This window comes from Ornithorhynchus anatinus, unplaced genomic scaffold (genome assembly GCF_004115215.2).
Source record: "Ornithorhynchus anatinus isolate Pmale09 unplaced genomic scaffold, mOrnAna1.pri.v4 scaffold_264_arrow_ctg1, whole genome shotgun sequence".
Taxonomy (NCBI): Eukaryota; Metazoa; Chordata; class Mammalia; order Monotremata; family Ornithorhynchidae; genus Ornithorhynchus; species Ornithorhynchus anatinus.
This window is the reverse complement of record NW_024396743.1, coordinates 4,148,738-4,165,395: the sequence shown is the minus strand read 5'-3', so window position 1 is coordinate 4,165,395 and position 16,658 is coordinate 4,148,738. Positions and strand designations below refer to the sequence as shown.

Sequence of the window (16,658 nt, the reverse complement as noted above, 5' to 3'; positions counted from 1 at the left end):
GAAGCGAGTCCACGTGAGTCGGTCGAGGTTCTCCCCGGCCCGTGAGCGCCACAACCCCCGAGATTTCCGGCCCTTCCCCCCCGCCCCCTCCGCCCGCCCGGATTCCCTCCCCGGCCCCGAGACCGCGGGTGCCGCGAGGGCCCCGAGAGGCCGTCCCGTCCACCCCCGAGGAGGGCCGGCTCCGGGTCGCGGAGGAACCCCCCCGCCGCGATCCGGCCCCCCTCGCGGTTTCCGTTTCATTTTAGAACGAGTCCGTGAGTCACGCGGTGCACAGTACAGAGTGGGATCGTCGACGCTGGTCCGCAGCGGGCCGAAGGGGGGACGTCCACAGCGTGGACGCGTTCCCCCCGGTCCCCCGGCCCTTAGGAAACGAAAACAGCACGGTCACCGTCACATCCTAGATTTATTACAACCGACCCGCAGGCAAAGGCTAGAACTATGACATAAACACTGGGGTTCCATGTAGAATATCTTAAATAGCGGAGGAAGAGTCAAACCGGGATATAGGATAAAATATTTCAAAGCTCTGAGAAGCGGTTATGTTACTTGAGCTCCATTTTACGGACAAATAAGGCAATATCCCTGCACGTTAGCTTCTTGATAGTTTTTATACATTTTTCTATGGTACAAGAGAAAAAAAAATAATCAGAGTTCACAATGCAGAGTTCTTACGCTATCTTCACAGTCTGTGAACACTACACACCTTTTATTTGTCGATAGATACACTGTAATAAACTCCTTGCCCTTAATAGTTTATAATAATCTGTGATTAATATGCTAATAAACGGCCTCCTCACCCGGTCCTCCCCGCCGGCGGCCCGGGCCCGTCCACCGCCGAGACCCCTCCGACCCGGGTGGGGGGGAGGGACCGGACCGGGTCCCCCCGGTCCGTTTTTAAAACCCTTCCCCGGGGCCCCGGGCGGGGAACCGTGTCCCGACCGGAGAGTGGGGGGGGGGGCGGAGGGGGTCCCGTTCCGGCGGCGGGTCCGTCTCTCCCGGGGCCCGGGCCGGGCGCCCGCCGACGGCCGAGCTGGGGGCTCGGCGTTCACGGACGTCACCGCTCTCCTCGGCCCCCCGGGGCCCCGGGCGGGACCCCGAGGTCCGGCGCTCCCGGCGGGGCCCCCGATCCCACCACCCTGCCAGATCCCAGACCCGGGGCACCCCGCGCCGCAAGAGGCCGGGGGCAGAGCCGGGGACCGAGTCGTTTCTACACGAAGAAAGGCATCGAACAGAGCCCGGGGGGGGGGGGGGGGGGGGGGTGTCACACGTACTCACTCTCCGGGGCAGCCACGGCCAGGCAGGGGAGGAAGCGGGGGCCGGCGGGACGAGGGGGCGGACGTTCCGTCTCGGGCCGTCGGAAGGAAGCTCGCCCCGGTCGGCCCCGAGCTCGGGCCCCCCGGCGCGGAGCCCCGCCGGCCCCCTCCTCCTCCGCTCCTCCCCTCCCGGGGGACGGGGCCGCTCCCGCCGAAGGGGGGCCGCCGGGCAGAGCCGGGGACGGGAAGGGCGCGAGGCCCGGTGGGATTAAAAACCCGGGCGACGGGCGACGGGCGCCCGTACGTTCACTTCCCCGCCCCGGGGTCCGGGCGGGGGGGGGGGGGGGGGGCGGGGGAGGGTCTTCCGGACGGCCCGTCGCCCTGCCTCCCGCCAGCCGGGCTCCCCGAGATGGAGGGGCCGGGGGGAGAGAGACGGGGGGAGGCGCGCCCCGTCCCGGCTCCGAAGGCGCTCCCCGCGGCCTCTCGCCGCGGCGCCGTTTTTGGTAGAGAAGACGATCCGCCCGCCCTCCTCACCCTTCCGCCGGCCACCCTATTGCACTTTGTGAAGAAAACGCTCCATCCTCCCCGGGCCTCCCGGGGCGGGGGCGTCCCCCGGGGGAGGAGCCCGTGCCCCGGGGAGACGCCCCGGCGGGCCCGGGGTCGAGAGACGGACCCGCGGGGCCGCGTCCCGTCACGGACGGTCCGTCCGCACTTACGCCCGCGGTTCACGAGGGAGCCGACGGGAGACGGGGACGGGAGGTCTCGGGACCGGCACGGACACCGCGGGGGGGGGGGTCGCGCTCTCCGGGGGGCGGGGGGACACGGATGGGGCGGGACCCGACTCCCCCGGCGGGCGGCGGGGGCTCGGGGAGGGGGCGGGAGGGAGGGGTACGATGCGTGCGCGTGCGCGCGAGTGTCGCGCGACGGGGGGAGGGGACGGCGGCGACGTCAGTCCGCGAACATGGGCGAGCCGGGCGAGGCCGGCATCCGGTCCAGGATCTTGCAGACGTAGCCGGCCACCTCCACCGCCCGCTCCTCGTACATCAGGATGAAGGTGTGTCTCTGCGGGGCCGAGCGGGGCGTCAGGGGCCGTGGCCGCCTTCCCCCGGCCCCCCGCCCGGGGACGGGGAGCCGGCCCGACGCATCTCCGCTCCCTCCCCGAACGGCCCGTACTCACCAGAAGCTCTTTATATTTCGGCCTTTTGGATTCGTCCTTGGTAAGGCTGAAATAAGAAGAATAACCACGGCGTCCGTCCGGCTCCTACCGTTCGCCGAGCGCCGCTCGGAGCGCTAGGATAGACACCGGGTCGTCAGGCCGTCCCACGGGGTTCGTCCCCACCTCACAGAGGAGGCGGACGGAGGGGCGCGGAGAGGCGAGGCGGCCCGCCCGGGGTCATCCGGCCGCCAAGTGGCCGAGCCGCGATTAGACCCCCAGGCCCGGGCTCTCGCTGTAGAGCGGGAGTCGGGACGGGACCCTCGGAGGAGGCGGGCCACCCCTTCCCCGCCGGCGGCCAGACGGGACGCCCGGTCGCCTCCGGTGCCGGGACGGAAAGCCGTGCCAGGAGGCCGCGGCCTCCCTCCTACTCCCGGCGCCCGGAGCCGCCCCCCCCCCGAAGGGAACGCGATCGGGGGCGGGCGGGCCGGATGACGGCCGGAACCGCCCCCGGACCTCCTAGAGCGGGAGGGGACGGGAAGTGGGTAGCCCATCTCTCGCCAAGGTCCCGACCCGCGCGGGGAAACCCAAGAGGGCGGCCCCGGTCCCCGCCGAGCACGTGCGAGAGCACGCGTAGGTCGCCGGCCTCGCGGCCGCCCCTCTCTCAGGCCCGCCCCGCCCTCGGGGGGACGGCGGCCCCCCGGGCGGCCCCGTCCTCCGAGCGGGGAACGGGCTCACCCCGGGCCCGCCGGCCACCGAGGCGACGGGGCCGCGGCCGGGGGGGGGGGGGGGGGTCCTCCGCGACCCAGCGCCCCGTCGGTCCCGGCTGCCCGCCGGGGTCCGTTCCCCGCCGCGGGGTCCCCGGGGGCCGGAGAGGCGCCCGTGACGCGAGGAAGCGATGGCGCGTCGGCCGCCGCCCGGCCCCGGGCTCCTAGCACAGGGCGCCTGCGCCTCCCGCCGCCGCTTCGGCGCCCGACGGGGTGGCGAGCGCTCAACGGACACCGCCGTCCTCGTCGCCGCTCCTCTCCGGCCGTCGTCCTCCTCCTCCCAAACCGCGGCGGGCTTTGATTTTGCCGAAGCGCGTCCCCCTCCGCGACACGCCCACGAGGCGGGGCGAGGTGGGGGGGGCGCCCCGTCCCCGGTCTCCGGCCCCCTCCCCCCCCCGTGGCGTCCGGGACTCACCACAGGTTGACGAAGTTGATGAAACTGGGAGAGAACTCCCGCTCTTCCGAGTTGCTCAGCTGGGGGGGCTCTCCCTTCACCACCTGCGTCAGCTGGTCGAAGACGCTGTTCCACTTCGGGTAGGGGAATCGGCCCGTGGCCAGCTCGTACTGAGGAGAGACGGCGGAGGGGCACGCGTGGGCCCGGCCGCCCGCCCGCCCTCCCGGCGGGACCCCGGGCCGGCGAAACCCGCCCCGAGAGGAGACGCCGCTCCCGCTCCCGGCGGGAAGGGCCACCTCCCTGGGGAGGCCCGGGAGCCGGACGGGGGGACCGGAGGGTGGGGGCGACCGCCTCGAGGCAAGGGCCTCCCGGCCCCCACGGCCCGCTCGGGTCCCGGGACCACGTTCCGGGCCGGGAGGAGGCCGCCGGGAGCGCGGCCGGAGGGCGGGGGGGGGGGGGGGGGGGGGGGGGCGGGCCCCAATCCGTATCTCTCTCTCTCTGGTATATCTGTCGCTTCATCCGGAGGGCCGTCCGTCTCCCCCACCTCCAGACCGTAAGGTCACCGTGGGCGGGGAACGTCACCGCTTATCGTCGTGTCGTACGTTCCCGAGCGCCACGTGCAGCGGCTCCGCACGCGGGAAGCGCTCGACGGACACGACGGAACGAACGGACCGACGGGGCGGTCCCCCGCCTCTCGTCGTCATCACGACGGTGCGTTAAGCGCTTACTAGGGGCCAGGCACCGTTCGCAGCGCCGGGGGAGATACGGGGGCGCCGGCGGGCCTCGTCCCCGTGTTGCAGATGAGGTGACTGAGGCGCGGGGAAGCGTGACCTCCCGAGCCCGGGCTCTTTCCGCTGAGCCACGCTGCTTCGATCCCCGCCCCCATCCCGGCCCTTAGGGAGAAGGGGGAGACCAAGCAGCCGGTCCGGCAGGGCATCTGGCGAGCGACCGGAGCCCGGGGCACGTACCAGCGTGATGCCCAGGCTCCACACGTCGGAACGGACGTCGTATCCTTGCCGCGACGCGCTCGGGTCTATCCGCTCCGGCTGGAAGGACGACAGTGATTACGGCGTCCGTTCGGCGCTCACTGCGGGCCGGGCGCCGGGCCCGACGCCGGGGCGCGTACGCGCCACCGGGGTCGGACGCGGCCCCCGGCCCCCGGCGGGCTCACGATCCCCGTTTCCGGAAGAGGGGACCGAGGCCCAGAGAAGCGAGGTCACACGGCGGACAGGCGGCGGAGCCGGCGACGCGGCGGGGCTCGGTGGCCGGAACCCGGGCCGGGGAGTCGGAGGTCGTGGGTTCTAATCCCGCCCCCGCCACCTGACCCCGGGAAAGTCGCTTCCCTCCTCTGGGCCTCGGTGACCTCGTCGGTCGAATGGGGATGAAGACTGTGAGCCCGGGACGACCTTTTTACCCCGTATCTCCCCCAGCGCTTAGAACAGCGCCTGGCACACAGTAAGTAAGCCCTTAACAGACACCGATGTCGTCGTCGTCGTCGTCGTCATTCCGATTCGCAGGCCCGAGCTCTGACCGCTACATCGGGCTGCAATAACAGTGAGAGGATTAAGTGCTGACTCTGTGCATTCTCCCCCAGCGTGTAGTATAAAGTTCTGCCCGGAGACCATCTTTACAGAGACTCTGGGCCTGCGGGTTCTACACCTCTTAATGATGATGATGATAAACGGTAATAATGAATAAATGATAAATACGTGCCCGGCACCGTTCTAAGCGCCGGGGGGGATATAGGGTAATCAGATCGGCCCACGTGGGGTTCACGGTTTTTAATCCCCGTTTTTACAGATGAGGTCACTGAGGCACGGGGAAGTTACGTGACCGCCCCGGCTCCTCTGCCCCGACCCGAGCCCCCCTCCCTCCAGATCCAACTCCAGTGACCCACCCCGGCCAAGGTCCCGCTCTAAGCCTTTCCCCGGCCCCCTCCCCGCTTGCTTGGGACGGGGGGGGCGGGGGGGGTGGGGAGGGCGACGAGGCCACGGTCCCTGGGGCCAGCGTCCCGGAGGACGCCCGGTGCCCACAACGGGGCCTCGTCTGGGGGCCGGGGGATCTGGGTTTCCGGCGGCGTGAGTTCCAGCGGATCGAGGGGCGCCCCTATATCCTCCTCCAGTGGAGCTGCGGGCCGAAACCGACCCGCGCGGTCATTCCACAGTCACCCCGACCACCCACCCCCCGGCCTCCCCCCGCCGCCCAACCTCAAATCGTCCCCTCCGACGGCCCGGGGCCACCACCTCAAAGTCGCCCCCGAACCGCCACCGTGGCCAACCCTCCCCGGCTCCCAGGAGCTTTCTGGGAACGGGAACGGTGATTTGGGGACCGGAGCCCCCGCTCACCGGGAACCGGGAAAATACCCGGAAAAACCCGGAACCCGGCCTCTCGCCGGAAACCGCCGTCCGGTCCGGACCTCGCCCCCCAGCGCGCCCCCGGACCCGGCGCGGCCATCCCCGCCGCGGGGAGGACGGACGGAGGGGACGGGGCGGGCCCGGGTGCCGCTCACCGCCATGTACGGCCGACACCCGGCATCTCTCGTCTTGGCGATGGAGTCGACCAGCTGACCGCTGATGCCGAAATCGCAGAGCTTTATATTCCCGTTCCGATCCAGGAGAATATTGGAAGGTTTGATGTCTGCAAGACACAGACGCGGGTCGCCGCCCGAGCCGCGGGAAACCACCCGGGAACCGTCGGGAAGACCGAGGCCGGAAACCCGTTCCCTACGGAGCCCCCGGGAGGCAAGGCGTCTGCACGCTCGGAGCCGCGACGCGGACGACCGGGACCGGAAACGCGCCCCGGTCCCCCGCCCCCCCCCGGCCGCACAAGGCCCCCGCCGTTATCGCGCTTGTCCGGTTCCGAAAGGGGACCCGCTCGTTTTCTCCGAACGTCTCCGGGCCCTGCCAAGCCCCCACGGAGGCGAGTCCCTCGGGCTCCGGAGGCCCGGTCCGTTCTCCCGCATCGCCGAGCTCTCCGTCACGGTTCCTCGGTTCCCCTGTCCCCGGGGGAGGGGACACGGCCACGGATGGACTCGGGCCTCGGTACGTTCCCCTCCGGTTCACCCCGAGCCCGGAGCCGCCCGGAGTGACGGACTCCCTGGCACCTCCCCCGCTCCTGGATGACCGGGGCGGCCATTTCTCCGTATTCCGAGTCAGTACGGCGGAGGGGCGGGAAAGGGGTTCCGGCTCCCGGGGGAGGGGGGACCGAGGGAAGAAGCGGGAAGGGTCAGATGGTGGGGGAGGATGAGAACGGGGTCAGGGTGAGCGAGGTGAAGCGCCGCCCTAGCTCGAGGGACACAGAGGTTGGCTTCGAGGAGAGGTGACCCAATGGACGCATCTCGCCGCCGACCTCTCGCCCTCTTCCTCCTCGCCTCCGACCGTCGCCCTCCCCCCTTTCGGAGTCTTACTGGAGGCCCACCTCCTCCGAGAGGCCTTCCCTGACTGAGCCCCACTTTTCCTCTTCTCCCGCTCCCTTCTGGGTCACCCTGATCCGCTCCCTCTATTCTCCCCGTCCAGATCCGTCATTTATTTGTCGATATTAACGTCCGCCTCCCCCTCTGGACCGTAAGCTCGGCGTGGGCGGGAAACGCGCCTGCAATGTTGCCGTATCGTACTCTCCCAAGCGCTTACCACAGCGTTCTGCACACGGGAAGGAGTACGGTCGACTATCCGACGGAACGTGCCTGCTGATTCTATTGGATTGGCCTCTCCCAAGTACTCGGTGGGGCGCTCGGTGAATACCGTGTTGAATAGCACACGAGCGTCTGCTCTGTCCAACGCGGTCTGCCCGTATCCCCCCACCCCCCAACCCCAGCGCTCAGTACGGCGCCCGGAACGCAATAAGCGCTTAACGAGTACCGCAATTCTTCTTATTCTCTCGACGTGACCGCCCCGCACCATCCACGGACGGTATTTACCGAGCGCTTAACGTGTGCCGAGCATCAGATCGAGCCCTTAGGAGAGTACCGTTCGACAGGGTAGGCGGGCGGATTCCCAGCCCCCGGAAGGTTTACAGCCTAGACGGGGCAGACGGACAGTGACGTACGGATCCGGACGAACGCGCCGTCGGGCCGAGTCGGGGGCGGATATCGAACGCCTAAAGGGGACGGACTCCAGCGCGCCGGTGACGCAGAAGGGAGGGGGAGGAGGGGAGATGTCGGGGAGGGCCTCCTGGAGGAGATGGGATCTCAGTACGGCTCCGAAGGTGGGGAGCGGGGTGGTCTCTCGTATACGAACGGCGTAGCGGGTGGGGCGCCGGCCTGGGCCGCCGCCGAGGGTGTTCGTTAAGCGCTCACTATGTGCCGAGCCCTGCTCCAAGCGCTGGGGGGAGATGCGCGGTCGTCGGACCGTCCCACGTGAGGCTCACAGTCTGACGCCCCCATTTGCCAGAGGAGGTCACTGAGGCCCAGAGAAGTGACCCGCCCCGAGTCGCCCGGCTGACAAGCGGCGGAGCCGGGATTAGAACCCACGACCTCCGACTCCCGAGCTCTTTCCGCCGAGCCGCGGCGCTTCTCGATCAAATCAAATCGCGTCGGAAGGACGTGAGTTCTAATCCCGGCTCCGCCACCTCTCTCCGCTGAGTGGCCTCGGGCAAGCCACCGCACGTCTCTGTGCCTCAGTCGCCTCCTCTAAGACCGGGAGCCCCGGGCGGGACGGGGACCGTGTCCGACCCCATTTCCTCGCGTCCGCCCCGGCCCACACTGAGCGTTTAACGGACACCACGTCTATTGATACCGTTATTATTATTCTTCTACGCCGGGGGCGGCGGGGGCCGACTCCCAGGCCACGGGGAGGAGGACGCGGTCGAACAGCCGGAGGTGAGACGGCCCAGAGGAGACGCTCACCGAGCGCCGCCGGCCGACGGACTGACCGACCCTCCGCGGCGCGCGCCCGGCCCGCCCCTCCGCCCCGCCGGGTCCACCCCCGGCGGCCCACCGGCCCTTACCTCGGTGAATGATTTTCAAGTTTTCTTTTAAGTGGTTTAGTGCTTTCACAGTCTAGGAGAGAAACGGAAATCGGAGGGGTGAAAGCCCGCCCGGCAGAAACGCCCTCGCCGGCACCTCCGGACAACAGCTTCCGCGGAGGTGACTCGGAACGAGGCCGGTGCGACACTCCGTGATCTCCGCGGCTCGCCGTCGACCTAGCGTCGACCGGCGCGGGGAGGGAACCCGTTTACCGCACTGTACTCTTCCAAACGCTTAGTACAGTGCTCCGCACGCAGTAAGGGCTCAACGGACACGACCCAGTCGGGCGGGGAATGAATGGAAGAGACTCTCCCTCTTCCTCCCTCTCTCCCCCTCCCTTCCTCCCTCTCCCTAGTGGAAAGAGCCCAGGCCTGGGAGTCCGAGGACCTGGGTTCTGGTCCCGGCTCCGCCGCTTCCCCCGCCGTGTGTGACCTGGGGCGAGTCGCTTCCACTTCCCGGCACCTCGCTCTGCTCATCCGCAGGATGGGAACCCAATCCCTGTTCTCCCTCCAACTTAGACCACGAGCCCCAGCTCGTGGGAGCTGATGAGCCGGTATCTCCCCCGGCGCTCAGCACAGTCCTCGACACCCAGCAAGTACTGACGAGATACCGCGATCGTCGCTATTGGGACCGTGACTAGGAGAAAGCGTGTTTCTCGCCAGGCGCTCTGACTAGAATGCGACGGCGGGACCGGAGGGTGTTCTTGCGACAACACCTCCGGATTTGGGGCGACGGGGTGTCGGCTGAAACGGGAGTGGGCCGCGAATGTCCCCGAACGCGGTGAATTATGAGGCGGGTTGGGGTTTTGGTTTTGTTTTTTTTTTAACCGTCAAGCGCCTATTACGTGCCAGGCGCCGTCCTACGCGCCGGGGTAGATACGAGCTAAGCGGGTTGGACACGGTCCCCGTCCCGCGTGAGGCTCGCGGTCTAAATCCCCGGTCTGCCGATGAGGGAGCCGAGGCTCGGAGAAGGAGGGTAAAGGGAGTGCAGAACCATCGGGGGAGAGCAGTGTGGCCTAGCGGTAGGAATAATAATGCTGGTATCTGTTAAGCGCTCACTACGTGCAGAGCACTGTTCTGAGCGCTGAGGTAGATACAGGGTGATCGAGTTGTCCCACGTGAGGCTCACAGTTAATCCCCCATTTTACAGATGAGGGAACTTAGGCCCAGAGAAGTTAAGCGACTCGCCCGCGGTCACACAGCTGACGAGTGGCGGAGCCGGGATCCGAACCCATGACCTCCGACTCCCAAGCTCGGGCTCTTTCCACTGAGCCACGCCGCCGAGGGGTCGGGAGACGAAGCGGCGTGGCCCGGGGTCTAACGGAGGGGCGCCCGAGACCCGGAGCGGGGCGTCCTCGGCTCCGACCCTCCCCCCCCCCGGGCCTCCGAAGTTCGCCAACGGCCATTTCCGAACGGCGAGGAGAGTCGGGCTACTTACAGCTAAAGTGATCTTGCCTAAGATTTCTTCCGGAATAACGTCGTCTAATACACTATATACATATTTGTAAAACTTATCGAACGAGGTAGACATGAGCTCCATACAGATCCAACAGTCACCCTGAGAGAGAACAGAAGGGGGGGGGGGGGGGTTAAGCGCCGGACATCGGAAGCGTTCCCCGAGGGCGTACGGTAAGCGCTCGATAGACACGACCCAACGGATGAACGACCGGGGCCGACCCGATCGACCCGTCCCTCCCCCGGCGTTCGGAACGGTGCTCGGCACGTAGCAGGCGCTTAACAGATACCGTCGCCGTCATCATCTCACAGCCCCAGAGTGAGGGAGCTCCAAGGCGGCTGCTCTGAGGCGAAAGGAAGCGGGGACGCCCCTCCCCGGTACGTCGCGGCGTTACGTTTTCATGCCGCTCCCCGGCGGCGCCCGCTCCCCGGCGGCCTGGCCCGCCCTACCTCTCTGAAGAGCGCTCCGTAAAACTGCACGATGTACGGGCAGTCGCTACTCCGCATCACGACGTCCAGGTCCATGAGAAGCTGCTTCTGTTCTTTCTCGTCCACGGTCGATCGGATTCTCTGAAACGGCAGAGAGGGGACGGAAAGGGGGTGGGGAGGTGGGGCCGCCCCCGCGGCGTGGGCCTCGAGGCCGGCGGGTGCCCCGGAAGGCTCGGGTCTCCGTTCCTCCCTCCCCCGTCCCCCTGCTCTCGACCGGGAGGGCTCGGAGGTCACCGGGCCTCAGTGACCTCATCTGTAAAACGGGGGTGAAGACGGTGAGCCCCGAGTGGGACGACCCCGTCACCTTGTATCCACCCCAGCGCCTAGGACGGTGCTTGGCACAGAGTCAGCGCTAAACAGATACCGACATTACTGGTACTGAAGAGGAGGACCCCTCCGTGAGGGTGCCCAACCCCTCGGAGGCTTCCTCGCTCCCGTTCGGAAGAACCGCCCGGCCGACCCGTCAATCCGCTGGGTTTACTGAGCCCCCGCAGCGTGCACGGCACTGAACGCCGGGAAGCGCACGGCGCGTCGGAGGCGGGAGACGCGATCCCTACCCACAAGGGGCTTACGGTCTGACGGCCCCGCCCCTCCACCCCGACCCGACCCCAGTTCCTGAAATTTCTTTTCGAAGTAGACAGAGGGGCGACGAAGGGGAGGAGAAGGAAGCCCAAAGGCTTCAAGGCGAGGAGTGATAAGGCCTCAGAGGGGACGGGGTCTCTTCCTGCCCCAACTCGGCTGAATTTCTTCTGCGCCCGGGGGACCGGGCTTCTCTCGGTCCGACGCTCTGCACAGAGGCGACGCTCAATAAATACCACCGACTGAGCGGCCGGGGAGAGGATCTAGCATTAAGGCCGAGCGCAGCACCCTAAAAGGAGGCTTCAAATATCGGCATCGCAGGAAACGAAGCCGGGCCCGGGCCGCGGATCCGCTCCGACCCTAACTCCCGGCGTTGGGGCCGGAGACGGGTCAACCATCTCCCCGCCTGGAGCGGGAGGGGATGAGCCCGCTGAGATTCACTGCCCTTCACGACCCTTAGCGGCCTTAAGGATAACCGGGGTACGTCTTAAGCGCCTACTCTGTGCCGAGCACTATGCCGAGCCCTGGGGTAGATGTAGGATAATCGGATTGGGCACGATCCCTGTCCCACGTAAGGATCTCGGTCAAAGGGGGAGGGAGGGAGAACGGGCATTTTTTAATCCCCGTCTCAGCGACGAGGAAACAGAGGATAAATGAGTCGCCCAAGGTCCCGGGGCGGGCAGGTAGAGTCGGAAGCAGAGGATAAACGACTCGCCCGGGCAGGCAAGGACTCGAACCCAGGCCTCCTGACTCTCAGGCTTGTGTTCACGCCACTAGACCACGCCGCCTCTCCAATGGCTGGAGGAAAAGCCACTCCTCATCATCAGCGGTACTGACTGAACGCTTACTATGTGCACAGCACTGTACTAAGCGCTTGGAAAGTACAATTCAGCCATAAAGAGAGAGAAATCCCCGCCCGCGGCGGGCCTTTGAAAATCACATCTCCTCCGGAAAGCCCTCCCCGCTAACCCCTCACCTCCCCATCGCCTCTGCAGTTAGTTCCACCTGCCAAAGCCATCTGACACTCACCCCGCCCGCACAAACGTCCAGATTCCTCCACCCCCGTACCCGTGATTATTTTACCGTCCGCCTCCCCCGCTAGACTGTAAACTCCTCGCGGGCCCGGATGACGCGGTCCTACTCTCCCGAGCACTCGGCGCGGGGCTCTGCGGACGGCGAGCCCTCGGGAAATACCGTCGCCTGACTTACGAGCGTCGCCCCGTCTCGTTCCCGCTTCCCGGTGGACGCGGGGAAGACCGACGTGAAAACAATTACGTGTAGGGGACGCGGCCGGGGATAAGAATCTGGAAGCTTGTACTGAATAAGAATCTGGGCGAGGTGCGGTGAGTAGCAAATTGCTTAGGGGGTGGGACTGAGTGCAGATTGATGAAGTATACATATAATTCTATTTTTATATATTATTTTATATATGCGCGTCTATATATGCACACAAATCTACACAGATACTATCCGTTAAGCGCTTATCACGTACCGGGCCACATACGGAGACCTGGGTTAGATACAAGCTAATCAGCTTGGCCGCCTCCATGTCCCACACGGGGCTCACTGTCTTAATTCCCATCCTAAAGATGAGGCAACTGAGGCCCAGAGAAGTGAAGCGACGTGTCCGACGTCACGCAGCAGACAAGTGGCATTAGAACCCGGGTCCTGCTGACTCCCAGGCCCGTACTCTACCCTCTAGGCCACGCCGCGTTTCCTTTAAACCCACTCAGATCTCCACTCTTTAGGGGGAAGCTTTCGCTTCGACCCCCTCTGATGGCTTCTTCCACTCATGCCACACTCCTTCTTTTTCTCCCTCTACTGTACTCTCCCAAGCGCTTAGCAAACAGTAAGCGCTCAAAAAATACGCCTGAAGGAATGAACGAAAGCCCGCTCTGGACCGTGGCTCACCTCGAGAAGCGGGGCGGCCCAGGGGAAAGAGCCCGGGCGGCGAGTGACCCGGGGCCTGAACCCAGCTCCCCCATCTGTCCGCCGCGTGACCTTGGGCAAGAAGTCACTCCTTCTCCCCGAACCTCGGCTTCCTCGCCTGTAAAACGGGGATTCGATTCCGTCCTCCCCCCGGCTCAGCCCGGGAGATCCTATCCACTCTGTGCCGAATCGACCCCCAGTTTAGCACAGTGCCCGGCACGGAGCAGGCGTTTAACGACGATCGTTCGTAGCATCCGGGGGAGGACGGAGGCGACCAAAAAGGCCACCGTCGGTAGACAGCTGAGACGGTGCGGGGGAAGGAGCCGGAAATCCTTCCGTCCCACCACCTCCCCGGACGGAACTTTCTTCCCGACGCCGGGCTCACGGGCCCCCCCCCAAAAAACCATCACCCCCGGTGCCCGGGAGAGACCGAAATAATCTTGCCCAACACGCTTCTGGTCTCCCTGTGGCTATCGGCCCTCAGAGGCAGGCACGGAATCCCTCCTTCCTTTAAGCCCCGCCGGAATGCGATCTGCGGTTTTCCGCCAGTCCAACTGCGATCCGTGGTCCTCCGGGCGGAGGCTCGGAGCGAAAGACCATCAAACACCTGACGGACGGCTGCCCTCCGGAGCCCAACCGCCCCTTCGCGCCGGTCGGCTCCCGGCGTAAAAGACGTCGACCGGGGGGGGGGGGGGTGCGTGCAGGACTCTCGGACCGCATCCGCGTTATCGTCGTGGAGCTGGAAAGGGGGGCCGGCCGGTCGGCGGGAGGGCGGGGGCGGCAGCCGGCCCGGGTGGGGCCGACGGAGGGGAGACGGGAGCGAGGGGAGAGGAAGGATACGGAGAGAGGGAGACGGCGTAGGACGGAGAAAACCCGGACAGGAGCGGGAGAGCAGGGCGGGTAGATCCGAGGAGCCGCCAGCTCCGGAAAGAAGCAGCGGGGCCTAGTGGCAAGAGCCCGGGCCCGGGAGTCAGAAGGACCTCGGTTCTAATCCCGGCTCCGCCACCTGTCTGCTGGGTGGCCACGGGCAAGCCGCTTCACTTCTCTGTGCCTCAGTTACCTTATCTGTAAAATGGGGATTAAGACCGTGAGCCCCACGGGGGGACAACCTGATTCTATCTACCCCAGCGCTGAGAACAGAGTTGGGCACGCAGTAAGCGCTTAAGTGCCATCATTTTATTACTTCGCTTCTCCGTGCCTCGGTTCCCCCGCCCGGAAAATGGGGATCGAGACCGGGAGCCCCAGGTGGGACAGGGACCGTGTCCAATCCGATTACCTTGTATCCACCCCGGGGGTCGGTACGGTGCCAATACCATCGTTATCGTTATTATCGTCATCATCATCATCCAGGAGGGACAGCGGGTCCGGGTAAGCGTGGCCTAGTGGAAAGAGCCCGGGCCTGGGAGTTGGGGGACCTGGGTTCTAATCCCGGCTCTGCCCCTCGTCTGCTGCGGGACCCTGGGTAGGTCGTTTCACTTCTCTGGGCCTCGGTTTCCTCAGCTGCAAAATGGGGATTCAATCCTGCTCTCCATCCTACTTTGATTGTGAAGCAGCGGGGCTCAGTGGCAAGAGCCCGGGCTTGGGAGTCAGGGGTCAGGGGTTCTGATCCCGGCTCCGCCGCTTGGCAGCTCTGTGACCTTGGGCGAGTCACTTCGCTTCTCTGGGCCTCAGTGACCTCGTCTGGAAAACGGGGATGAAGACCGGGAGCCCCACGTGGGACAACCTAATTCCCTCGTCCCTACCCCGGCGCTCAGAACAGCGCTCGGCACATAGTAAGCGCTTAACAAATACCGACATTATTATTAACGTTATTATTCTCCGCGGTGTGACTCTGGGCAAGTCCCTTAACTTCTCCGTGCCTCAGTCACCTCGTCCGGAAAATGGGGATGAAGACTGTGAGCCCCACCTGCGAGAACCCGACAACCTCGTATCTCCCCCTCCAGTGCTTAGAACAGTGCTTGGTAAGCGCCTAACAAATACCATGGCTGTCATTATTATTATTCTCTCTCCCTTGCCCCTTGCCGGCTGCGGAGCTTGGGCGAATCACTTCACTTCTCCTGGCCCCAGTTTCCTCATCAGGAAAACGGCGGCTCAATACCCAGCCCTCCCCTCCGCCTCCCCTCCGCCCGTGAGCCCCGTGCGGGACGGGGACCGCGCCCCATCCGATCGTCCCGTCTCCTCCCCGGCGCTTAGCACACGGTAAGCGCTCAACCAGTCCCCCAATTACCGGCACTTAAGACGGGGATCGTAGAAATCCCCCAGAGGCTGGGTTCACCAGCCCATTTCTCCCCAGCCGCCTCTGAGATCGACAGTCAGCTCTCCCCCCGGTCGCCCCCCGATCCCGAGGCAGAGACAGCCCCCCTTTCCTCCGAGACGAGGCGGGGGACGCGGGCCCGAGCACTGCCCCGGCAGCCTTCCGCCGTTGAGCGGATCCAAGTACCGCAAAAATCGCTCCGGGCGTCACCTACTTTAACTGCCATTATCTGCCCGCTCGGTTTGTGGACCATTTTGTTGACAGAACCGTAAGCCCCTCGTCCGATTTCTCCGAGGTCTTTCAAATCCTCTGCGGTGAAATCCCAGTGCTGTTCGGGGGAGATCTTCAGTTTTCCCGACGATTCGATGCTGTGCGTCCTCAGCCTCTCTCTGTTGAAATATCGGGAAGCAAGTTTTCCACATTTAAAATCGCTCGGAACCGTCCCCTCCCCCGCCCCCTCCCCGGAGCCCCCTTAAAACGCCCGGGGAAGCTGGGAATCTCAGAAGCTCTTGCCACATTCTGACCTCCAGGTTTTTGAATTTGAACATCGGTTTTGCTTTTGCAACATCTGCAGACCGGCCCGCGCTAAATTCCCGCTTCCGTGAACGGTCGGGGGCTTCCTCGCGGCCGGACAACCCTCCGTTTTGGCCCCGTCCGATTCCGCCCGCCAGATTCGCTTCTCCTTCCGGGGCAAGCCGGACCGCCCTCATCCGATGTCGGGCAGAGCCCCTCTGGCCCGCGGGATCTCGGGAGCTGAAACTCTCCTCCCTCTCCGACGTGAATCCCCCGGCCGGCTGGGCCCGGGGATGGTCAAATCGGTTTTCCTCCTGACTCCTCCGATGCTCTTAAAGCCACGCTTGAACGATCAAGGCCCGGGCAGAGGCAACGGACCTTAAAAGGGAAAAGGCCGTCTACTCCCTCCTTATCCCGCGGGACAAAACTTTTTACACCGTGAAGGTCGGAGTGGTCCAGATCTGAAGAGGCAAAATCCGGAGAAGGTACCGGGTCTGAGAGTCTGGAGACCTGGGTTCTAATTCCGGCTCCACTCCCTGTCTGCTCTGTGACCTTGGGCAAGGCACGATCTCTCTCAGACTCATTTTCCTCATCTCTGAAATGGGGATAAATTACCTATTATTCTCCTTCCCCCACTAGACTGGGAGCCCCGTGTGGGACAGGGACCGTGTCTGACCTATCGTACGGCTATCCCAGCGCTTAGCGCAGGATTCGGCATATGGTAAGCACTTAATAAACACCGCCATCATTTTGGCCTTAATGATGACAGAGGGGGCCTGGTGGAAGGAGCTAGAACTTCTTTTTCCCCTTGTTGTTCTAAGGGAAGTCCTCTTCTTTACAAATTTCTCTTTACAGGATAAGCCCTGGTGATAAAGCCCGGGCCTGGGAGTCAGAGGACCTGGGTTCTAAT

General features: G+C 65.3%; 1 protein-coding gene across 8 annotated transcripts in view; it reads right to left on the bottom strand.

Annotated features, from left to right (window-relative positions):
* Nucleotides 1-2,130: 2,130 nt before the first annotated feature.
* MAP2K4 (mitogen-activated protein kinase kinase 4) overlaps nt 2,131-16,658 on the bottom strand; it is a 50,290-nt gene continuing 35,762 nt past the window's right edge. For 7 of the 8 annotated variants that reach the window (XM_029056879.2, XM_029056878.2, XM_029056877.2 and 4 more), the window contains 9 exons: nt 15,450-15,624; nt 10,435-10,554; nt 9,968-10,087; nt 8,512-8,563; nt 6,077-6,204; nt 4,536-4,613; nt 3,589-3,737; nt 2,431-2,476; nt 2,131-2,315 (listed from right to left, as the gene is read on the bottom strand). In XM_029056879.2, the coding sequence (XP_028912712.1) occupies nt 2,202-2,315; nt 2,431-2,476; nt 3,589-3,737; nt 4,536-4,613; nt 6,077-6,204; nt 8,512-8,563; nt 9,968-10,087; nt 10,435-10,554; nt 15,450-15,624 (982 nt within the window). In that variant the 3' untranslated portion in view covers nt 2,131-2,201. Of the gene's footprint in view, nt 2,316-2,430; nt 2,477-3,588; nt 3,738-4,535; nt 4,614-6,076; nt 6,205-8,511; nt 8,564-9,967; nt 10,088-10,434; nt 10,555-15,449; nt 15,625-15,759; nt 16,297-16,658 lie in introns of those variants that run through there. The other variant, XM_029056885.2, reaches the window with a different exon arrangement.